General features: G+C 41.4%; 1 protein-coding gene across 4 annotated transcripts in view; it reads right to left on the bottom strand.

Moving 5' to 3' along the window:
* SH3D19 (SH3 domain containing 19) overlaps positions 1 to 24,894 on the bottom strand; it is a 117,086-nt gene that overhangs the window by 24,202 nt on the left and 67,990 nt on the right. For 3 of the 4 annotated variants that reach the window (XM_029076373.2, XM_029076369.2, XM_029076370.1), the window contains exons 4-11: positions 23,004 to 23,043; positions 21,240 to 21,375; positions 20,817 to 21,015; positions 19,463 to 20,440; positions 8,341 to 8,448; positions 4,443 to 4,555; positions 1,613 to 1,671; positions 9 to 273 (exon numbers count right to left, since the gene is read on the bottom strand). In XM_029076373.2, coding sequence (XP_028932206.1) covers positions 9 to 273; positions 1,613 to 1,671; positions 4,443 to 4,555; positions 8,341 to 8,448; positions 19,463 to 20,440; positions 20,817 to 21,015; positions 21,240 to 21,375; positions 23,004 to 23,043 — 1,898 coding nt within the window. Of the gene's footprint in view, positions 1 to 8; positions 274 to 1,612; positions 1,672 to 4,442; positions 4,556 to 8,340; positions 8,449 to 19,462; positions 20,441 to 20,816; positions 21,016 to 21,239; positions 21,376 to 23,003; positions 23,044 to 24,111; positions 24,153 to 24,894 lie in introns of all 4 variants that reach the window. The other variant, XM_029076371.2, reaches the window with a different exon arrangement.

Genomic DNA, 24,894 nt, shown 5'->3' with positions numbered 1-24,894 from the left:
CAACTCACCATGTATTTCCTGTATAAGGGATGACCTGGTTTGGGTCGAGGGGGAAGCACTGGGTCTTGATCTTTTAAGACTTGGCTCTTTGTCCTCTTGAGTCCCAGAGCTGAGGTACTTGTTTTATTCTGAAGATCCATGTCAGATGAGGATCGGGGAAAAGCCTCCTTCTGAGAAGACACCTTGAACGCAGAGTGCTTGGGGGGAGGTGGCCTTCCAGGGGCCCCCTTTGGGAGAGGAGGACGTGCAGGGGCAACTTTTCCATCTGCAGGTCTAAAACATTAGCACAAATAATAATAATAATAATAATGATGGTATTTGTTAAGTGCTTACTATGTGCCAGGCACCATACTAAGCACTGGGGTGAATACAAGCAAATCGGGTTGGACACAGTGCCTTATCCCTTGTGGTGCTCACAATCTCAATCCCCGTTTTACAGATGAGGTAACTGAAGCACAAAGAAGTGAAGTGACTTGACCAAGGTCACTTAGCAGGCAAGTGGCGGAGCCAGGATTAGAACCCGTGACCTTCTGACTCCTAGGCCCGTGCACTATCCAATAAGCCAGGCTGCTTCTAATGATAAGGTCAAATGACAAACGACAAGGGTCAGCTGCTGTCTGGCCTTGAGAGCTAGATTTCTGCCACAAAGCATCATTTCTCCCTGCACAAGAAATCAAGTTTCCACAAGAGAAATGCACTCCACAGAAAAATGCTGGGTATGCCACTTTTGTGTAGACAACTATGGCATTATATACTGTAATATTCAAAACATGTTGTGGTGTTACAAACCCTCCTTATCTTGCACTAGGGATTCATTAATTCAAGACAAACAAGCAATTCCTATCACGAGCTGGCGAAGGTCACATTAGGTCCCAAACATAATCAGTCCATCAATAGTATTTACTGAAAGCCTCCTCATGAAGGAGAATTGCAAATAGAAGAAAGTAGTAGAATATATAAGAGATGTACACAAATGCTATGGGGATGTGGTGCAGAAGGTAGGCATTCGGGTATTAAAATAAAAAAATGGGGAGACGAGCATTTACTTGGGAAAGGCCTATTAGAGATGTGCTCTCAGCAATGATTTGAAGATGGGGAAAGCTGTGGTCTGTCAGGTCTGAACGGGGAAGGAGTTTCCAGAGGGGAGGGTGTGAGCAAGAGGTATACAGAAGGAAAGACAAGAACAAGGTGCAGTGAATAGATGAGCTTGAAGGGAATGAAGGGTGTAAACTAGGGTATAGTATGAAAAAGAGTGCCTTAAAACCAGGCAGTTCTGGAAACTAAGCATTTTCCACACAAATCAGTCAAAACCTATAATAAGGAAGAAGAAAATAGTTTATTCATCATGACACGAGTTGCCATTAATCCCTAATTTTGGTGAACTCTAAGGGACCAGCAGCTCTGGAATCTGAGTAGGGCATGCAAGACTTAGATAAGAGAAACAAGGTCAGGGATCCTAATTCCCTGCTCTCAAGCGCACCTGACTGTTAAATTATTTGAGGGCTACAAACAAAAAGGCACTTTATCAATTTGAACTATCACTGTTTCTTCGCAATAATTTTCAAATTCTTCATGATCTCTCAGGTGAATCACTCAACAATGGTGTACTCACCGTGGGGGCAGAATCGGTGCTTTCCAAGAGTTTCCTGGCTGACTCAGGCCTTCCGGTTCCTAAGAGTTAAGGAGAACACATCTTAGGGAGAGACCATACATCAGTTGCCAATGACTAATTTAGAATAGTATTGTGCGGTAAGAGATGACTTTTGGTCAGTTCTCTTAACTGGATTCACAGAAGGAGATATATCTGAAATGTGGAAGATTATCCTACAGAGTGAAAGTTTAAAATCAGAAACAAGATATGCTGCTAAGAGAGCCAGAATACTTACTGAACCTCCATTGTGTGCAGAGTATTGTACTGAAGGCTCAGATGATTACTTTTGGATTAGAAGGCATGATCCCTACTCTCAAGGAGCTTAGATTCTAGCAGAGAGTACAGACCCAAAAATAACTTACATATAAAAGGAGGGAAAAAGGGATAGGTCGGTACATAAGTGGGGAATGTTGAGCTCATTTTAAAATTGACGTTTCTCCACTCTCCAAACCACTATCCCAGAGAAGCGTATTCCAGAATCCAGCAGACACAGACTTAAAATCTATATTGCAGAACAAAGATTTATGTACTCAACTGCAGGTATACTAATATTCTCATTTTAGACCAGATAGTCTTCGTTTTAACCCAGGACTACAATGTATGTTGAAAATACAAAAGCAGCCCCTAAGTGTATATTCATAATAAGGTAAAAGCACAATGATTTAATATTGTTGGATCAAAATGGGTCAAATTCAAATCAAGTGTTATTCCCTAGCTGTCTAGATAGGGTTTTATGTTCCTTTTGTACAGTTAATCCAAAGATATGGCTAATGGGAAATGAGAACAGGAAAGTTTGGGAATAAGCCTTCAGAAGCTGGTTAATTAATTTGAAGCCAATCAGCTACAAGGGACTCTGAATCAGTGGAGAACTTTCATTAGGATTCTCATTATTTTTCAATAAAGGGAGAAGGAGGGTGAAATTAGAAACAAAAGTCTCATTCTCATTCTTTTCCTTCTCCTCTGACAAATAATCAAGGCCATTCACAGGCTTGGACCGAAGAAGCAGGTTAGTTAAATTTTGTGGTGGAATTAAAGTGTATGAAATAGTTCAAGCCCTGCTCCTGACTTGAACTCAACATTGTGTTGTTTGATTCCCTGAATCTTATACTTGCAAGGTTAGCTCAATTTCTTATGGTCACATCTATTCATTTATTAATTTCCTATTTTTGCTACGGAAAAAACTTTTCCATCCTTTCGTACATTGGGGAAAATGGTTCAAGTTGTACGGGAGAGATAGCCCATGATCACTTCCTGGAGCACTCAACCCTCATAGGTTGTCAGCCTCTGAACTGTTAGAAATTCAGTCTGTCAAATATTTAATCATCACCTAAAGGGTGCACAGCCCTGAACTTGGCTTTCACTAATCCTGTTGTTTGTCACAAAACTTAGACAGTGGATAGGCAGGATTGCAGTACTTCCATCCAGCAGAGTGAGCAAATTCCCTAAATCTCAGGCCAGTGTGTGACCCTCCAGGGAATGATGGCATCCTGAGTGAACATGTGAGGTTACGACTATCCAAAGGTGCTGGCTGTTTCTCCTTTCAACAAAGCTCAGATCAAATGCTTGGTAAGGTGGTCCAACCTCGTGGACAATTTTGATATATTTCCTAGACAAGGCAGTGAAGCCTCTTGTAAACTAGTTACAATGACCACAGTAATAATAACAATTATAAATAATAATAATGGTATTTAAGCGCTTACTATGTGCCAAACACTGTACTAAGCGCTGGGATATATACAAGATCATCAGGTCCCATGTGGGGCTCCCATTCCAAATAAGAGGGAAAACAGGTACAGAATTCCTATTTTGCAGATGAAAAAATATGAGAAGTTAAGGACCTGCCCAAGGTCAGACACCTGGCAAGTGGTATTAGAACCCAAGTTCTCTGACTCCCAGGTCTGTGCTCTTTCTACTAGGTCACGTTGCTTCCCAGAGAATTCCCACTTGTTATTTTGTAGGTTATTTTGTAGAGTTAAGATGTGTTATAATTAATATCTGCAGTCCTTCAAGACTGCACATTGTGCACACTTAGAGACACAGTCTGGATATAAATGTTTCTGGGTCCTGTTCTTCCCTGGCTCTACAATGTGACTCAGACAGTGGGCCTTTCAGCAGGATGGAGAGGAGTTCCTACTTGGGGCCGTATTAGTTGGGGATTTTTAAATTTTGAGGAGAAGAGAGATGGAGAAAGCTCTGTTAGTTCTGGTGTTGAGAAGGTGCAGCTCAGAAGTAGATCAGATGCTTATTGTCTGTGGAAATCCCAGGCAGAAGTGGTGTTGCAAGGACAAAGGAAAGGGGAGTAGGATTTGGAATTCATATTTTGAAGGTAAATAACACCATGAGGGTAGAATTCAGTACGCCCCTTGAAATATGTTTTTTAAAGTGACGTGGACTTTATAGAGATGTACATTATAATAATAATAATAATGTTGGTATTTGTTAAGCGCTTACTATGTGCCGAGCACTGTTCTAAGCGCTGGGGTAGACATAGGGGAATCAGATTGTCCCACGTGGGGCTCACAGTCTTAATCCCCATTTTACAGATGAGGGAACTGAGGCACAGAGAAGTTAAGTGACTTGCCCACAGTCACACAGCCGATAAGTGGCAGAGCTGGGATTCGAACTCATGAGCCCTGACTCCAAAGCCCGTGCTCTTTCCACTGAGCCACGCTGCTTCTCCAAGCATATCATATATATATATGATATATAGCATATCATGGTAGTCAAGGTCCAGATTTGAACAGTAAACTTTTCCTTCACATCTTTCTACTTAATCCACACTATCACTTACCAAGTTTCTTGTTTTGTCAGCATTACTGGATTTTCCAGCTGTTGTAAGAGAAGTATTTCCAATAGGCTTTTCTGCTGGGAGAGGTGGCGGACTATGTAGATCTTCATGCAGTGCTGGGGGGGAAAGGAATCAATCAATCCGATCCCAGGTCTATATGCTTATTCACAAACATACTGGCTAGAAAATGCCTGTGTTTACAGCATGTTAATGTAACCGTGTTGCTTGCTCACTAACTTCTAATGCACAACGGGATGCCACAAGTTATAGTCTATTACATCAAACAAAGGGTGCTCACCCTGTCTCCCCATGCCGTGGCTTAAATTCCCTCAACCCATCTCTCAGGGTCCTCACGATGTTCATTCTGAAGGTTTCTATTTTTTTTTTTTACAACCTTAACCCTGCTTCACCATCAGTTTTTTTTGTAAAAACCTTTTTGAAGAAACCGTGACCAAATTGTCTCTGGCTTGCCTGAAAAACCAGCTCTTGAGTGTTTTTAAATCATTCAGAAATACTGCTGACCACTGGCCTTATGAAGCAAGACACTTTTAGAAGTGCACCAAATATTCGCTTGCAAACCCTTCCATCCCCCAACCAAGGTCCTGGGGACTGTAATGGTTCCGGCTCCTTCCCAGCAGGATGGCAATGATAGTGGGGATGAAGTGGTTAACAAATGGGACAAACACCCATGACCCAGTGGCATCTGTCCCAGGGATGAGAATGCTCTCCTTCTGTTTTGGGTTAATAAGACCATTGTGTTCCACCCTGAGAGTGAGTTCGAATGCAAATGCTCCATTTTGTTGCCTAGGAAAAAAGGAGTAAGTGTGACCAGCAGAGGGGAATTTGGGCAAGTTCATTATTTCTCCGGTGCAGTGGAAACTAGGTGAGAGTGTCTTCTGAATGTGAAGTTAAATGACTGCTCATTTTTGTTATCTGAGTGGATGTACCTGCCTCAACCACCCATTTTTGTACCTGCACAGACATGCAGACTCTTGCACATAAACACACTCATCCATATATCCATTTTCCCATTCTCTTTTTCCTCTTACCTGTAACTAGTTAGTGTCTGTCTCCCCACCTACACTGTAAGCCCCTGGAGGGTAGGGATTGGATCTTCTAACTATAATGATGGGGTTTATTAAGCATGTACTATGTGCTACTCGCTGGGTTAGATACAAAATAATCATAACCAGTAGAAACCCTATCCCCAAAGGGAGCACAGGCTAAAAGCAAGGGAGAAGAGGAATTTTATCCTCATTTTAAAATTGAGGAAACTGAGGCACAAAGAAGGTAAGCGATTTGGGAAATGGATTCAGAACATCACAATTCAAAAATCTCTTTCAAATATGAGAAACAAAGATTTTACATCAAAGCACAAAAATGACATAAATGTCCTAAGTGTGCTGAATGTAGGATTTTCCAGGATCCCAAATAACAGCACCCTTTAAACAATATTGGAGTCTAAAATCATATAGCAAACTCTCTTTCACGCATCACAAAACAGCCTGAGAACTAAATCACAAATTACGTTGTCCAACAAAGGGAAGAGGGGTGGGTGCAAACCAAAATTAAAATTTCCCTAAAATTTCCCTAATCAGTAATTACCGATAGGCGTGTTCTAGGCAGGGTAAAACTTTTAGGGAGCCTTCCTCTATGTGGCCCTGATGCACTGCAGAGCCAGGTTATAGCAGGCTCGGTGCCGTCAGCCCCCGAGCAGTATATAGCTGTGGGTGGGGCACAGGGGCTGCTTTGGGATAGGGGTGTGTGGGAAAGCTAGCCCGTGTTTCTACCACTTCAGTTGTTCTGGTTGGCAGGATGCACTCCCCGGGCTGATCTGAGGCTCAGTGGGGTCCCCTTAATCCTCAGCAGGTTTCAGGGTGAGCCAGACCATCCCACTGCACAACACTGGTTTGCTCACTGCTGCAGCTTGAAATGTTTCAGCCCCTCTCCTCTCTTCCCTGTCTTTCCTCACCACTCCTGCCTCCCAGCCCTGCAGTGTCTGCTTCTCTATCCGGAGGATAATTTTTTTTTTTTTTACTTTCACCCCTGAGTATTTACACAGATGTAGGTATTTCTGGTTTAATACGAATACGTAGTCCCCGCAGACTACCTTTCTCCAATATTTCTTATATAACATATAAGCCCCTGAGACCACCTCCTCAACCCAACCTCTGGGGGAACATTCCAACGAGTAATGAAGAGCACAGACAAATATGTCTAGTGAACAGTTCTACTGAATCATTCCAGTCTGGCACAAATGCAGTCAGGGATAGTACAAGCTTAGCTCTTAGGGCTCTATTCTACCCTGGCAAATGTACATAGGGAGTCTATGGAATGTAAGAGCTAAATACTTTGATTCTTGTTTAGCCTCCTATGCTTGTATGCATTTTCATTTTCCAGAGCTTCTGAAATATTTTAAGGGTGAAGTTGGGTGAGTCAAAAGCAGTAGGGAAAGAAGGGCACATGAAGCTAAAGGGTTTGCATGCTGAGAACAACAAACAAAAATGAAAATGTCTCACTTTGTCACTCTGCTCTGAACACAAGCCAGTTCATCAGAGTTTTCATTTTAGACTGAAAATTTTATTTTAGCAAAAAGGAGGCACTTAGAGGCACATTTAGACTGTGAGCCCGTTGTTGGGCAAGGATTGTCTCTATCTGTTGCCAAATTGTACATTCCAAGCGTTTAGTATAGTGGTCTGCATACAGTAAGTGCTCAATAAATGTTTGAATGAATTTTAATGTCTGATTCCCCATGGATACTGTAACCTCCTGGTGATCAGAGATCATGTCATCAGGCACTTATCACAGTGCCCTGCACACACTAAATGTTCAATAAATACTAATTTGATTGACTGATTTACAAATATTCTAATTCCTCCCTCTACCAGTTCTCTCCTCTCATTTTCAGTTGCCTTGAATTCATTAGTGCTCTCTCTCACTTTTTTCTTTATCTCTCTCATTGTCTCTCCTTTCCCTTTTTCTTTTCTACCAACCAGTCTCTCTGTTTTTCTCTCCATCCCTGACCCCCTTCTTTTTTTTTAATTTCCAACTCTATATTCCTAAGAGTTACTCATTTTATTCTTGGGTCCTTTAATTTCTTTTCTACAGAAGTTTGCAAAAAGGAGGCACTTAAATACTGCTGATGACAAAAAGGGAGCATCAACCCAACACAAACCCTTAGTCACGGTATTTTTTTTCATGTCTAACCTTAGAACTCATACATTTATGTTTTTAATTTAATTTTATATATGTAATTGTACATGCATTTTTTAAATTCAGCTATTTCATCCTGATATACTTGCCTGACTTATTTCCTTATTCTTTATCTTGCTTTCACTATTTGAAAATCATTTTTGCCCTCCTCTTTAAACTGCAGGCTTCTTGAAGGCAGAGAGCATGAGTCTGTTGTTTTGTTCCAAGGACTTAGTACAGTGCTTAGCTTGCAGTAGGTGTTCAATAACTATGACTGAAAACACCAAACCCATTTTCTTCAATAGTTTCATTGCCTGCCCTTCATCACATGGTAGTGTTAAAGACTGTAAGCTTGTGGTGGGTAAGTAACATGTCTACCAACTCTGTTGTACTCTCCCAAGTGTTTAGTAAAGTGCTCTGCACATAGTACTCCATAAATACAATTGATTGATTGATTAAAGTAATGACTGACAAAAAAGCAACAGGAAAAGAAACAAATGACCACTAGTTAATTAGCCATGCCAATTGGTTCTATTTTTGTCCCAGTTAAGCTTTGGAAAATGCATATGGTTTTTCTAAAAAAAATAAATTTAAATACGATTAAGTGTTGGTATAATTAGCAGGAGAAAATGTGCTATTGCTCCTTGAGGCAACTTTCTCTGTGAACTTTAGAAGGGAGGGGAGGCACTGAAGATGGGGGAACACTTACATTTTCCTGGTTTGGCTGGGATTCGAATCACAGTAGGCTTCCGTGTGGGTACTGCTTGGACTGCTGGTTCCTTCATAGGCTCTGCTTTTGTGGGGAGCTGAAAGGGATCTAATGAAAAACACAATTTATTTTTCATGTTTTAGTTAAGACAAGCTTCAAACAAGAACCTCATTCATAATTAAAGAGTTGCATTTTTCTTGCCCCAGGGAAAGCTATTCAGGGATAAACAAAATTTCAGTTTGCACGGACAAAAAAAAACAAGCCAGAGTTCATGAAAAGAAACAACTCAATACTCTGTAAATAATTCACAAAATTGTGTGCCTCTAGGGGGAGAGGAAATGTGTTAACTTGAATCATGCCCAGGATATTTCTAAGGTTGGGTGGCCAGTGGAAGCACCTGTGAAAAATGGAACTCAAGAGGAACCTGACATCCCCACAGACATGATGATGTCATATAACTGCCATTTTGTGGTAGTTTGCCTGATTTGACTAGAATCAGCCCGAAACTGGAGCATTTCCCTGGGGGACCCTGATCCCTATGTGTGCCCCCACCCATAATTGCTTCAGAGTCATTGAGTTCCCCTTCCAGAACTGTGTGAACTCAGAGAGTCATGGAACTACTTAGACTGTGACCCTCCTACTTAGATTATGAGCTCCATGTGGATAGGGGCGTTGGATAGGTGTCCAACCTAATTGACTTCTAATGCCGACCTCTCGCCAAATCATGCCACTGGCCTGGAACGCCCTCCCTTTTCATACCTGACAGACAATTACTCTCCCCACCTTCAAAGCCTTATTAAAGGCACATCTCCTCCAAGAGACCTTCCCTGACTAAGTCCTCATTACCTTTTCCATCACTCCCTTCTGCATTACTCTGATTTGCTCCCTTTATTCGTCGCTCCCCACCTTGCCCCATGTCACTTACATAATATCTGTACTTTATGTTGTCTGTCCCCCGTTCTAAACTGTAAACTCGTTGTGGACAGGGACTGCATCTGTTTTTATGTACTCTCCCACATGCAAAGTACAGTGCTCTGCACACAGTATGCACTCAATGTATATGATTATCTACCCCAGAGCTTAGAACAGTGTTTGACACATAGTAAATGCTTAACAAATACCACTAAAAAAACCCAACTTGGCAGCAGAAGTCATGGCAGAGAGAAGCTCCTGGACATGAAGGCATCTTATCAGCTGTGTGACTTTGGGCAAGTCACTTAACTTCTCTGTGCCTCAGTTACCTCATCTGTAAAATGGGGATTAGGACTGTGAGCCCCCCATGGGACAACCTGATCACCTTGTATCCCTCCCAGCGCTTACAACAGTGCTTTGCACATAGTATGCGCTAAACAAATGTAATTATTATTATTATATCCTTAGACTATGAGCTCCATGTGGGGCAGAGTCTGGGTCTGACCTGTTTATACTGTTCTACCCCAGCATTCAGTAGAGTGCAGTGCTTGGCATATAATAAATTCTCAACAAATACAAAATTATTATTATTATTTTATTATATTGCGTCATTTCAGTACCAAATTGGGGACATGCCAACTGAAAACCAAACTAATGATCACCCTCCTCTGAGGGTAATTCAGTCATCTTACAAGTGCCTCTCTGAAAATCAACCATTTGTGAAAGTAGAAACATAATTCTGCATGGAAAGAAGATAATCACACCGAATAAAGTATTCCAATAGGTCCCAGCACATTGTAAAAATGTAATGGAAAATTCTATCAAACCAAACAGTCCTGAATGGGAAAGTGCCAGTAGAAGAACAAGAAATTATTAGAAATATTTACACTTGCACTTAGAAGATGCAGTTTGGGGTTCCCTCTATTTCAAATGATTTATCAATTCACTAAGACTTTATTTAAATATTGTCCTTGTTTTAGAGCTGGCTCAAATTGAAAAAAAAGTGTAAAATCAAGCTGCAAAATGGAGTAAAACCAATTAATCATACCTGTTTATTTTTAAAGGATGAGGAAAAAAGAAGTAGGGGAAGATGTAAACCAGCTAATGTTTCAGTAAAGTTCCACTCAGCTGCTAAGGAAAAACCGGACTGCACTTAAACAACGGGATGGGAATCAACCCAGTTTATTCAATGGTATTTAATAATAATAATAATAATAATGTTGGTATTTGTTAAGTGCTTACTATTTGCAGAGCACTACTCTAAGCACTGGGGTAGATACAGGGTAATCAGGTTGTCCCACGTGAGCTTCACAGTCTTAATCCCCATTTTACAGATGAGGGAACTGAGGCACAGAGAAATGAAGTGACTTGCCCACAGTCACACAGCCGACAAGTGGCAGATCCGGGATTTGAACCCGTGATCTCTGACTCCCAAGCCCATGCTCATTCCACTGAGCCATGCTGCTTGAGCTCTTACTGTTTGCAGAGTACTGTATTAAGCACTTATTAAGTACAACAATAAACAGACACATTCCCTGCCAGCAATGAGCTTGCAGTCTAGAATCTAAATGGGCAAAATAATGGGTCCTATTTGGAATTTCATAGGTAACACACTAGTAAAGTGCTGTACAAAACACACACTTATCAAATTTACTTCCTAAGAGGCAAAATTACCTATTGAAATTTTGTCCCTAAACTGTAAACATACACCAAGGAGAAACTATTAGACATGGAAGTTCTTGTCTCATGAGATTGAAACGGGGGCCGCTTACCTCTATAACCCCAAACTAGGACAAATATTTGCTATTAGGGAGATCCAAGGAAATTATGTCTTTAAAAGCTCCAGATAAGAATTCAGGGTTGAGTTCTGTGAAACCATCGTTGAAATAGATTTCTATATAAGACAATGACCAAAGTCGGATTTAAACTTACCACAATATGGAAAGGACCGAACAGAATACTAAAGTTGAGGGTTTTACATGGTAATATTTAAAACTACTGAGGTTCAAAAGTGCCAGGACCAAGTTTAATGACCTGATTTCCCAAAATTACACACCTGAGGGTTTTCCTTGTAGAAATGGTTGGGAAAATGGTTTAGTTTAAAATAATCCCTACATTAACTCACACTAGCTTCCTTTTTACCCCAGGTGTAATTTAAGCAGAGAGAAATATTTTTCCACACCGAATCTCTTCAGGATGAGTATCATGGGAGCAGGTAGGCAGGCACTGCATATACCAAAGGAAGCTACAACTCCCTGAACTGTAATAGGTTTTGACTGAGGAGAATTTATTCCATAGCTGCCCCCTCCCCATAGAACACCCACACACAGGTGGAACTTTCCCATCACTGGCAAATGTTACAATAGCTGCTGTGGGGAGGAGGTTGTGCTCCTGCCAGGCCTGGGATCTTGTTATCTAACAGAAAAATCAAATTTAGAATTTCATGTATAATGGGTAAGGAGCACATGACGTCCCGCCATGGTATTTTTTCCCCTTATTGTCTTTCCTTTTGAATATGATGGATACTGTCTTTCCTCCAAACTATGTGAAGAGTTGACAGATGGGTAAAAAAACCCTCTCATCTCAATTCCCTAGCCCTTACAATAGTGGGTAAGTCATCCTGCAGCCTTGGGTCTTCTATGAAGCCACTGGAGAGGAGGACAAATGGGAACCAGGAGCTGGAGTGCAGGATAAGACACCAGCAGCAACATCCTTCATCGTTGCATCAACAACAGAGATGATAAGTTTTGGTTCCTACTAATGAAGGCCATGAAGAAGTCAAAAATTCACATGGAGAAGATTGCTTTTTTTTCCCCTAGGTATGTGACAGTGTTCTCATTGCATGACAAGTTTAAAATTTACCACACCTATGGTGTTTTGGTACAATTCTAGGGGGGATTCCACTGCGTGTGTGTATTTATGTGATTGTCTCTGAGGCTGCTTGGAGTTGTAGTTCTAGAAGTTTGTTTGGCGTTCTGCATATACTTAGCAGCCTCTTAGCTGCCCTGCCATGATCCTCCCAGTCAGCCAAAGAACAGAGGAAGGGAATCAGGAACTGTGGGAGCTGAGGCAATATTACAGAACTCTCCTTAATGGGAGTGGGGAGGGGTACAAGGAGATAGAGATAAGAAGGGGGACAAAGTGGGAGGTGGAAGACCCTAACACATAATTTAAGCACACACCCAAACCCATCTGCTCACATGACTGAGCATCCTGGGAAGTAGCATAATTTAATGGATAAGAGCATGGTCTTAGCATGGCTCAGCACGGGCATGGGAGTCGGAAGGATGTGGGTTCTAATTCAGACTCTACCATTTGTCTGCTATGTGACCTTGGGCAAGTCTCTTACTTCCCTGTGTCTCAGTTACCTCATCTGTAAAATGGGGGGTTAAGACTGTGAGCCCCATGTGGGACAGGGCTTGCAACCAACCTGATGATCTTGTATCTACCCCAGCACTTAGAACAGTACTGGACACATAGTAAGCGCTTAACAAATGTGATCAATATTAACCTGGTAGCAGCAGGGAAAGGGGCTCAGCTGATAGGGTGGCCCTCTCCTACTGCTTACCAATTCTGTAGATTTGCAGGACAAAAACTGATAAAATTAAGCAGCTTTCAAATAGCCCTGAAATTCTAAAAATCTAGTCATCTGGAAAACCATTGAAAAATGTGTAAAATGAATGAGAATAGCAACTCTGTCCAACTATGCTAAATTTTATTTTATCCATTTTGCAAAACCCTAAGGATAATTTAAATCAAAGATGCATAGACTTGCAGTTTCTTATAGTGCTTCCTACACTACAGTTCAGTTTTATTTGTAAACCCATTGTTCCTGGTTAGTCATTTGTTAGTCCTTAATAATTTTCACTTAAACCATGAATAATTACTATACAACATATCTCTCTGAAACAGGCCTGTTTAATAGTTTTTTTTGTTGCATTTCATTCAGGCAAAGGAATCTTAGTGTTACATCACTGCAGGTCTCTTGGCTTGTTTAATTACCTCTCCCAGCAGTGCTCATCGAGAAAAGTGATTTCCACATCAGTTTCCTTACTTAAATGGCACCCTAGACTGCAGTCTATATTAGAAGTCCAGTTTCAGGGAGGAGGAACTTTATTAATTTCTTAGAAAGTAACAACAGTGGTTACTTTTCATGTTGTAATGGTACTTTTGATCTCTCCTGCTGTACTTTATACAGTTTTTACACTTTTAATGAAAGTAGTTTCCAATTCAAACTCGACTATGCAAGTAACATGCAAAGCAGGTGCCAAGTTCTGCTGCATTTCACAGTATTTCTAGTTTTGATAGGCAAATAAATAATCTAAAATGAATTATTTAATAAACAGAAGAGGTGAAGCATATATGTATGGTCCACCCTGCACATGCTTTGCATTTCCTTTCCCTCAAAAAAAAAAGGGCGAAAAGGGAGTGGCACACATTTTTCAACCTAAAGCAAAAAAAAAATACATGCACTAATAAACAATTTTTTAAGACAACAGACTATGGGCCAGCTCTCCTTAATGTTTTTATCTTGACAGAAAATAATGCAGATCTATTTGAGTTTGTCCAGAACTAGTTTCTGGTAGAAAATCTTCTTTGAATGACATTGGCTTAAAATGAAGCAATTTCATATCAAGTTCGTCTTTGCTTCTTTTCAACGCTTCTAAACTCCTGTTAATGGAAAGAAGGTAGATTGGGACTTTCTTCAAAGATAAATACAATGAATTACTGCATTTAAAATTTCAATTATGGAAGACTTCCTGATCACATGACTTCTGCAATTCCTGCTGTCAAGTAGTCAAAACGGAGCACAGGGAAAGGAACCCTGAAATACCACCATTTTTCAATAGAAAGCCTTATCTATAATTATTTCTAACCTAAGATTTTCTGTTGAGGCCTCTCTCACGAGAATACCACAAAGCATTTTGGAAGGCAAAGTATTTTGGGGGGCATTATCTGAACTGCTTCTCCAACTCACATTCCTCTATTTCACACCAGTGGAATGATTCAGCAGTTGTTTGCCATGGACTAATCTCTAACAGCAGGTTTTTTACACTTACTTCTAGGTGGTCTTCATTACTAAGCTACGCAAAGCTTTCATGATAAAGTCAGGTTTTGCCCATTAGCTAGGTAGTCTTGTCACTTCATAATTAGTTCAACCCTCCTGGCTTGTTTGTGTAATTTCTGTCCCCTGAGTTCTGTTAATGGCAGAAATTGTTTGCTAAACTACTATGCTGTTCGGGGTAATGGGGCTGACTGCAGATGCTTTTTTTTTTTTAAGAAAGTGTGATTGCAGATGCTTTTTTTTATGAAGGTGTGACAAGTACTGGGTCTGATTTGTAAGGTGCAAAGCTGAACTGCTAGCATCCCTTAGCAATGTTATACTAACCTGGAAGTCATTCTTTGCAAGAAATAAAGCAAATATTAAGCTGCCTGTTTTATGTGTTTTTTTCTTTAATCACTTTCTAATCTTTACTACATTTCCACATCATCTGTTTCCTGATCCTTCTTTTTCTAGGACTAATAAGGTAACAATTTTATGACCAGTCTTCTGTTAAAATGTACTGATTTATTTAAGGTAGGGTGGTATGCAGGGAGGAAATGAAGAGAGGGTGTGCCTATAAATCCATATCCTTCCTCGCTATTCTCTCAGCAAGTTCCTCAGCCTGAACACTTCATTCAGGATCCCAGAATAGAAAGTTGGCAAATTCCCCGGTACTTCATCCAGGAGTGAGAAGGTGACCCGTTCCTTCTGCGCTGTGCACGCATAAAGACAGTCTACTAGCTGGGCTTGGGTGAGGCAGTGAGACAACTATTGGACTGACTATTTTTTTGTTGTTTAATGGTATCTGTTAAGTGCTTACTATCTTGGGCACTAAGTACTGGGGTAGATTCAAGCTTGGACCCATCCCAAGTCTCACACTGGGCTCACAGTCTTAATCCCCATTTTCATAGGAGATAACTGAGGCATAGAGAAACTAAGTGACTTACCCTAGGTCACCCAGCAGACATGTCACTTCCAAGTCTGTGCTCTTTCCACTAGGCCACTTTGCTTCTAAAAGCATTCTTAATTACGACTGATCAATTATTGATCAGGAGTCTACTGAATGGAACCACTGTTTCCTCAGTAATATACTGTCTATAGGAGATTCCATTATCAATAGGTCAAGCTGATTTGCTTTCCAGTAGTGGTTATCCATACTCTTCCTCCGATGTTTCACAAGTGCTTCTGAAATCATAGTTTTCCAGATTCTTCAGGCTCTGCAGTTATGCCCTGAACAAGTTAACACACCAACTAAAATGTCTGCTTAGCTGTGTACTAAGGAGGAATTTAGTTCCAGTTGTGTCAAAGCTGAAAAGACAATGGTGTAGTCTGGCTGGAGGGCAAGCTTGAAATAGGGCAAATTACTTCTGATTAGTTAATTGTGGTATTTGTTAAGCACTTACTATGTGCTAAGCATACTGTACTATACTTCAGAGTACTAAGCATCAGAGTAGTTATGAGATAATCTGGGAAGCAGCGTGGCTCAGTGGAAAGAGCCTGGGCTTCGGAGTCAGAGGTCATGAGTTTGACTCCCGGCTCTGCCACTTGTCAGCTGTGTGACTGTGGGCAAGTCACTTAACTTCTCTGTGCCTCAGTTCCCTCATCTGTAAAATGGGGATTAACTGTGAGCCTCACGTGGGACAACCTGCTTACCCTGTATCTCCCCCAGCGCTTAGAACAGTGCTCTGCACATAGAAAGCGCTTAACAAATACCAACATTATTATTATTATTATTATTATTATTATTATTATTATAATCAGGTTCCAAATGGGACTCAGACTAAGAAAAAAGGGAGAACAAGTACTGAATCTTTATTTTACAAATGAGGGAACTGAAAGGCAGAGAAGTGACTTTCTCAAGGTAACACAGCAGACAAGTGGCAGAGCTAGGATTAGAACCCAGGTCCTCTGACTCCCAGGCCTATGCTCTTTCCATTAGACCATGCTATTTCTCAGCGTGGCTTAGTGGAAGTCTTCTCGTGTTAAAGTCTCCTGTTTGTTGCCTTTGTTCCTGCCCACATTTGCAAGAGTGTAAGGTCGTTGTGGTCAGGGAATATGTCTACCAACTCTGTTACACTGTACTTTCTCAAGTGCTCAGTTCAGTGCTCTGCAAACAGGATGCACTCAATAAATACCATTGATGATGATGAGTAAAAAATCCTTAAATAATATTACTGATAGGACTGAAACAATGTGTACTGTTATTTTTTATAATCCACTTTCAAAAACTAACAGGGGTTATTTTCCCTAGCACTGAACTAGGGAGACATGGACTGAACTATTTTTTTTAGAAAAGTGATCCAGGAAGTAGAGTGAAGTAAGGACTGAAGTAAGGAGAGATAGGAGGCAGGAGGTCAGGTTGAAACACCCCGTGAAGCCTTTTGTAAGCTTTTGGAAGGATAATTGTACCAGTAGGAAAATAAACATCCTTTTTCCCTGTTGGACTTACACAGACAACTATAAGAGAACTCCACCCTTTCAAAATTTTTCCCTTTTCTGCAATAAGTAGTGTATTCATTTAATATCATTTCATTAACAAAGGCTTCACAAATTAGATTGATCATTTTAATAAAAATAGTTATCCATATAAATGCACAGTATTTAAGCAGTAAGGCCTAAGGGATAGGACACAAGCCTGGGAGTCAGAAGGACTTGGGTTCTAAGCATGGCTCTGCCACTTGACTGCTGTATGACCTTGGTCAAGACGCTTAAGTCACTATGCCTCAGTTACCTTATCTGTAAAATGGGAATGAAGATCATGAGCCCTCTGTGGGACAGGGACCGTGTCCAGCCTAATTAGCTTGTATCTACCCCAGCGTTTAGTACAGTGCCTGGAACACTGTAAGCACTTAAATATCATTTAAAAAACATTTTATATTAACTATGTTTTCCCCATATTACATCTCTGATGAGCTATCAGTAGGATCCATCATATGCTTCCTTCACATTTTCAGGATCACATCAGGGATATTGTGAAGTTACAAAATAGCTGCCTCCCACTACTCAGACATCTTCCCTTCTTTTGATAAATGAACTAGGTTTCTCATACCCTGAAAAACGCTGAGAAAAACAGTATCACAAACACTCTGGGACAAAGACTGCTATAGTGATGTACTAACATTAGGAATTTCACTTGTTGCTGGACCAACATAGTTTTGCTGGCATGAAGGATAATTAAGGGTCCAAAGACCTGAATAAAGATAGGAAGGGGCAGGAATCCTCCATCTCTGTAAAGAGATTGCTCTGGCAATTCAATTGTTTCACTGGAGCTGTGGAAACCCACCAGTTTGGACAAGATTGAGCTAACAACTGCCACAGCTGGCCAGTGATAATAATAACAGTAATTATGGTATTTGTTAAGCACTTACTACATGCCAGGAACTGTTCTAAGCATTGAGGTGGACACAAGCAAATCAGGTGGTCACAGTCCCTGTCCCACAGTCCCAATCTCCATTTTAAAGATGAGAGAGCCATCCAAAATCATTAACCATAAGTTTTTTTAACAAGGTCATCAGGTTGGACACAATCCCTGTCCCATATGGGGCTCACAGTTTAAGTAGGACAGATTAGGACTGTATCCCCATTTTAAAGATGAGGTAACTGAGGCCCAAAGTCACACAACAGACAAGTGGCAGATCCGGGATTAGAACCCAGGACTTCTGGGTTCACAGAGAAGCAGTGTGGCTCAGTGGAAAGAGCACAGGCTTTGGAGTCAGAGGTCATGAGTTCGAATCCCAGCTCTGCCACTTGTCAGCTGTGTGACTGTGGGCAAGTCACTTCACTTCTCTGTGCCTCAGTTCCCTCATCTGTAAAATGGGGATGAAGACTGTGAGCCCCACGTGGGACAACCTGATTCCCCTGTGTCTACCCCAGCGCTTAGAACGGTGCTCTGCACATAGTAAGCGCTTAACAAACACCAACATTATTATTATTATTATTCTGACTCCCAGGCCCATGATTTTTCCAATACGCCATGCTACTTCTACATTCTATGTTCAGAAATTTGGATTCCAAGAAGATCAAAAATGTCTTCCTGTCACTTCAAACTATTTCCTTGAACTTAGGACCATAATAAATGACATGCAACAGTAATCACAACAGTTGCAGCAACTCTGCAACAAAAAGGAAAGAAATTGCATAAGGCATGCTTAGTGTCAGGGTCCCCTTTTATTCTCCATCTATACCCACTCCCTTGGAGAACAAATTTGCTTCCACGGCGACTACCATCTCTATGTATATGATTCCCAAATCTCTCTCTTCAGTCCTGTCCTCTCTCTTTTTCTGCAGTCTTGCATTTCCTTTGGCCTTCAGGACATCTCCACTTGGATAACTCACTGTCATTTCCTTAATATGCCCAAAACAGAATTCCTCATCTTTCCAACTTTGTCCTCCCCTTGTCTTTCCCATGACTGTAGACAACACGACTACCTTCCCTGCCTCCCAAGCCCGCACCCTTGACACTATCCTTGGCATCTCTCTCATTCAACCCACATATTCACTCGGTCGGTTCTACCTTCATAACACCTGGAAAACGCACCCGAGTAAGCAACAAGTGAACAACTGTAAAAAGATGATCCATTTTATACGTAATTATACATATCCATCCTGCATATAGGATCACAGTAGTAAAATACATTAGAACACTCTCCAGAACATCACCATCTCACACATGGATGGAATGTAGAAGAAACATACCCTCTTTTCTCATAAATGTGAGGGCACTCAATTCCCTAACTCCAAGCCTTCACTTACAATTCTTCAATCTTCACTTTTCAAAAGGAGTTGCAAGAAAAGTTAATTTGTATACATCAGGTATATAAACAAATATAATCGGAATGCTTGCATTTTATGCTGCCGTGGGCACTATCAGAAAAGAGATGGGCCCACTGTGCCTCATATAAAGAAAGCCTAATTGTGACTCCAGAGGACCCAGATAGTAAATCCCAATATTCTGAGAGTGAACACAAATTTTCATCTAGGACAAGTGATGACAATAAGGATTTACTTTAGGACTAGCACTGAGAGAGAAAGAGAGAGTGTGTGTGCGCACATGTGCCCGTGCATGCACACTCTCACAGACCTTGTGCTCTAGAAACCAAAACTGCAACTGCAAAACTGGTCTGGAAGACACTCCTTCACCCCGCCCCACCTCAGCATTTTCCTTACCCAGAGCAGCTTCCGAACTGAGAGCTTCTCCCACCAGGTTAAACGAAGTAGCTGGCAAAACATCATCGTCGAAGCTGATCAGATCTCTTTCCCCAACAGGTCTGCTCTGTACAGGAGGAGGCAGGAGAATGGCTGCAGGCGCCTCTTCTAACGCTCTGAAGGCTTTGGCCTGCGCAGCTACAGAGAGCCTGGGGGCAGCAGTGACAGGCTTCAAGGCGGCTGGTGGCACAGTGGGGGTTTCTAGGCAAACTAATTTCTTGGGGAGCAGAGGTCTCGGTGCGGGAGTTGGAGGTTTTTTCTCCCCGTCGGGAGTCTCCAGCCGATCATTACTTGTGCTTTTGATGAGGCTGGGCTTTGGTTTCTTTGGCACTTCGGGTTTGGCTATTGGGCTGCTTCCTGTTTCTGGGGCCTGGGAGTGGGCAGAGAGCCCTTCCTTGGGGGCATTCCTCGGCTTGTTTTCCGCCCAGATGTTCCACTCTTCAGAAGCTCGGTTAGCTCCTGGTTTGGGAGCTAGGGCTGGTTTTCCTGCAGGAACAGCAGGCCTGGCGGGATATGTCCGGGGAGCAATTTCGGGTTTCTTGGGTAGTCCTGAGGTTTCAGCATTTGTTTGAGACTCAAATGCTTTAATCCTTGAAACAATACTATTTTGGTTTCTTTCTGTGTTCATACTGTTCATCACCACGTGGCTGTCCAATAAACTATCGTCTAATGGGGCTAGGGATTGACTAGAAGACTCCTGGTTTGTTCTTGTTTGGCCGACTTCCTGATGGTCTTGAGCTTTAGTCTGAATGTCTCTAGCTACAGGCCTGAGATTGCTTTTTGATCTTGGTCTTGGCACTGGACATCTCCCAGCACTGGGATTTTCTTGGCAATTCTGTTCTTCAGAAATATCAAAGACAATCAAAGGAGCCACACTTTCCAAAAGATTGGCAGTTAGGTGTGGCGAAGGAGGCCGAGGTGGTTTGAGAGAAGCATACACTACAGTAAAGATGAAAACAATTTTTAAAATAGTTGGAAAGTCATCATTTTTAACAAATACCAGCTTTCAACAGACGAGAAAGATTTTCTTGCATAGCTGTCATTTAATCGTTAAGTTTGGGTCGCTTTAACAAACTACAGTTCCAGAGTCATTGAAGAAACAAATCTTGCTCAGCTTCCCCTTTAGAAAGAGGACTTTATCTTTCACTACCTAAACTGTCCTTAAAAAAAAAAATTACCCAAATTCCCCAATTCATTTTTCACCCACAAGACCTAATGCACTTGACTGCTCCCCTAACACCTCTTTAGCAATTCACACGTGGACTTATGTTTTCAAAGCAACTTTCCAGCAAGCTCCTATGTATGGACTGCTTACCCCGAACTATGTCAGGTTCACAGGGAGCAGGCTGATTGTTTTCATCACTTCCTGGCAGGCGGCTGATTATTTCCTCTGGAAAGTCAGTCTGAGTTGCGGATGTAATGGTATTTCTTGGAATGGCAGCAGCATTGTTATTTGTGGTACTGACTTGAACCTGGTTGATTTCTTTTATTACTTGCTCATAAGATGGTGGAAGCTATAAAATAAACGATTCAGAAACAAATATTGGTACTTCCAAATGCAGACACACTCATCTCAAAGGCACTACGCGCTTTTAGACAATGAGTTTTGGAATAAGTCACTTCCAGAGAACACGTTGGGCCCAGTTTCAAGGAAGTAGTTGAACATAATGACAGGACTCCTGTCCTTGAACTTTATCTCTCAGATAAAACTGGGACCACTGATTTAATGCTGGCTCACCTCAGCAGGAACCGATTCGTTTGGTCTCCAGGCGCCTGGGGAAGGAGAGGATGGAAATCCTAATGCTGGCGAGGCACCCGGAAACCAAGAAGTTGGTCTGAGTGGCTCAGCTGCCACAATTGTGATCTCTGGGCGCCTGCAGGGCAAAAGGGAAACTTTTACACAGTTGAAACAAAACATACTCTTGTCTCGCCCCCTACAGCCAAGTGGCCAGCAGGATGTAGGCAGTTTAAGATTATCTTTACGAGTTTGAGAGCCATGAAGAGAAGCAGCATGGCTTAGTGGATAGAGCACGAGCCTGGGAGTCAAAAGGACCTGGGTTCTATCCCAGCTCTGCCACTTGTCTGTTGTGGGACCTTAGGCAAGTCGCTTCACTACACCTCAGTTCCCTCAGCTGTAAAATGGGGATTGAGACTGTGAGTCCCATGTGGGACAGGGACCGTGTCCAACCCAGTTTGCTTGTATCTACCCCAGTCCTTAATACAGTGTCTGGCACATAGTAAGCACTTAGCAAATACCACTATTATTATTATTATTGTTATTACAGTGGGTACCTATAGGGGTGGCTGTGTCGCCCATTCTCTCAGTACAGGAATGCCCCTCTCCCTTGCTGACCAAGTTCTCAGCTCCTTAGTGCCAACACATCATCCTGTCAATCAATCGTATTTATTGAGCGCTTACTATGTGGAGAGTGCTGAGTACGATATAACAGAGTTGGTGGACACATTCCCCGCCCACAACGAGCTTACAGTCTAAAGGCACCTTGTGCGGTTTAAAGAAGGTGGAGACAAAATGGCCTAATGGAATGGTCCTGGCCCTAAGAGACAGGAAACCTAGGTTCTAGTCCAATTCTCTTACTGGCCTGTTTTGTGTATGCTTGCATAATCAATCAATCGGGGGTATCTTTTGAGCATTTACTGTGTGCGGAGCACTGTACTACATGCTTGGTAAGTACACTGCAACGAAGTTGATAGACATGAATCCTGCTCATGAGGAACTACAGAGAGAAATACAAAATAAATTACAGACAAGGGAGATGGTAGAGAATAAGGATATTTCCATAAGTGCCGGGGAGCTGGGATAGGGCACTTACCTTCTCTGGGCCTCAGTTTCCTCATCAGTAAAATGGGTCAAATGTTACACACTGATGACACACGAGGTTATTTGCTTGAAATAGGTTAAGGCGAATCATGTCGTAGCATGTAAATCTCATCGAAGCGACACAGAGGCACAAAACCGTTTCTTCTGACATCGCGTCACTGTAGATGATTATTGTCAAAAGACCATTCCCTAATTCCCCAACAGAGTTCTCTCTGGCCAACAAGCACAGTGAAAACACGTGCAGTGGGAGAAGTGACCACCAACATTACACGGTAAGAGAACGGACAGAAAATCCCTTTGAATTATGTAGTCTTAAAGCCCGTGATTGGCTGAGCTGCCAGAGGGGCAGAAACAAGAACCTAAATCCCTGTGTCCTTCATAGCTGAGTCAGAGATCCACCTCCTTTTCCTATCCTCCCTCCTACATTCCTGTGCAGTTATTTCAGGTCCTATTCATGGTGGTTACTGTTTCAACAATTGAGGCTGATATATCAATAATCGGAATAAAAATGTGACTGGCGTCTCAGGCAGATTGAGAATTACAGAAATTGCAAGTCATCCCGCCTTGGAAACAGCAAAGGACATCTAACTTGTTAAGAGAAGGCAAGTTTGAATATCAGTTGCTATCGAGGAATAGGATTTTGTAATAGCCATATAACTTTACCTCCTGTCCCGATGCTGTTCGCTGTGAGATGTTCGAGAAGCTATTGGGGAAGAAAAAGAATTTAAGTCAACAAAATCATATATCTGATAAATACTGAATTACTTGAAAAGCTAAAAACAATTAACTTTAATCTTAAGAATTGATTAAATAAAATTTGAAGATCAGTTACTTTTGGGGTAATTGAAAATAATTTTAAGTGATGGGCATAGAAAATTACCTTTATACTTTTAAATTCTTGAACAGATAAACTTGAAAATTAATCATTGTGCCTTGTGGCTCAGAAAAGAAACTTGCACTGAGGAAATGGGGAGAAAAAGACATCTTAGCAACAAACTGTATGGGTGTTGCATTTATGGCAATGACTAAGTAACAAAAGGATGACATTATAAGAAAAAAACCTCCCAGTCTAATTCACTGTGCCTTTCTGTTTTGTTTTTTTCTTACAGAATAGAGGGGTCAAGCTATGATCGATTTTTTTGCCTGTTTTTTTTCCAAAATTTACAACCTTAAGAATGTCTGTTTTTTATAAAAGAAAAATCAAAATCCATAAAATATTTAAAGGAATTGTGTAAGTTTATAGGATAAATTACTGAATATAGCAGAAAAGTGTTCAAAAATGTATAAAAATGTATTAACTGCTCATATTTGACATTCAATTTTCAAAATTTAAGTTGCTAGTCAATTTTCTTTTTTTCCCCAAATCTCAAATCCAATAAAGGAAGGTGAAGTAATGATTTTCTCAATTTTGATGTGGAAATCCAATCTAACCGTTAATGCAATCTCACCAAAAAAAGTCACACAAGCTTTGGGATTTTTAATGTTTGTTATTTTTTTTTTTATTCAAACACAATGTGGGTTGGTTGGGTTGCTTTTTTTGTTTGACATATCTGGAGCCAGACAGACTCTGGATTAATTTGGTTTGAAAAAAACATACAGTACACCCAGGATGATCTTCGAATAACAAACAGGATTCACATAACACACATTTTTATTAATAATTAATAAAAAGCCAATCCCAATGTGCCACAATCACATCACCACAAAGCGCTGACTGGAATCAGAAATGCACTTTAATTAAGAGGACATCAGGTTATTGTCACAAACATACCTCGTCCACGGGGCATTTTTGCTGTGCACTATTCATGAGTGCTAAAGGAAAAACAGAAGGGGTTATAGAAAAGGAAAGGCAGAAAAAAGAGAGTGAAACAGGCTTTCCTACTCAAGGTGGAACTAGGGACTTGGAAGATTAAGTCACAGAGGTGCCTTTATCCAGAAAGAAAACTAAAGAAGGGGGTGGCTCCAGGGGCCTATCAAAAGCGTGTCTGAAATTCAGCAAAACTGTATTTGCGCACACATCAAAATTAAGTGTTGACTACTCTCATATACTGTCTGCTCCTGCTTCACAATTCTGTTGATTACAAAACATCATAGAGGCTCAGGGGGGTAGCCTACTAGTCACCCTTGATTGTTTTCACTGATCACTGAGGAATAGGTGAATACCTGCTGAACCCAGAATATTGACATAAACCCGAGTTCACAAAACCTACAAGAGATAGAAGCTTGTGCAGTCAGCCAATCGCGGGACCGTTCGAGTTGGGCTGAGCCAAAAGGTGACAAGGATACTTGCAGCTAGATTCAAACCCTGTTCCATTAACCCATCCCTGCACCCTGAGGTGAAAGCCCCAGACCACTACCCGCTCATCAACATCAGCCATTTCCATGGACTGTGAGCAATGCCAGCAGCCCACCGGGGCAACCGTGAATCCACAGACCCACCTGTATGTGCCAGCAAGTGTAGACGGCTCTTGTCTGAACTAATAATAATAATGACAATGACAATGGTACTATGTGCCAGGTGCTGTACTAAGTGAGGCTGCCTCCCCATTTCTGG

This window comes from Ornithorhynchus anatinus, chromosome 12 (genome assembly GCF_004115215.2).
Source record: "Ornithorhynchus anatinus isolate Pmale09 chromosome 12, mOrnAna1.pri.v4, whole genome shotgun sequence".
Lineage (NCBI taxonomy): Eukaryota > Metazoa > Chordata > Mammalia > Monotremata > Ornithorhynchidae > Ornithorhynchus > Ornithorhynchus anatinus.
This window is presented reverse-complemented; position numbering and strand designations above follow the sequence as displayed.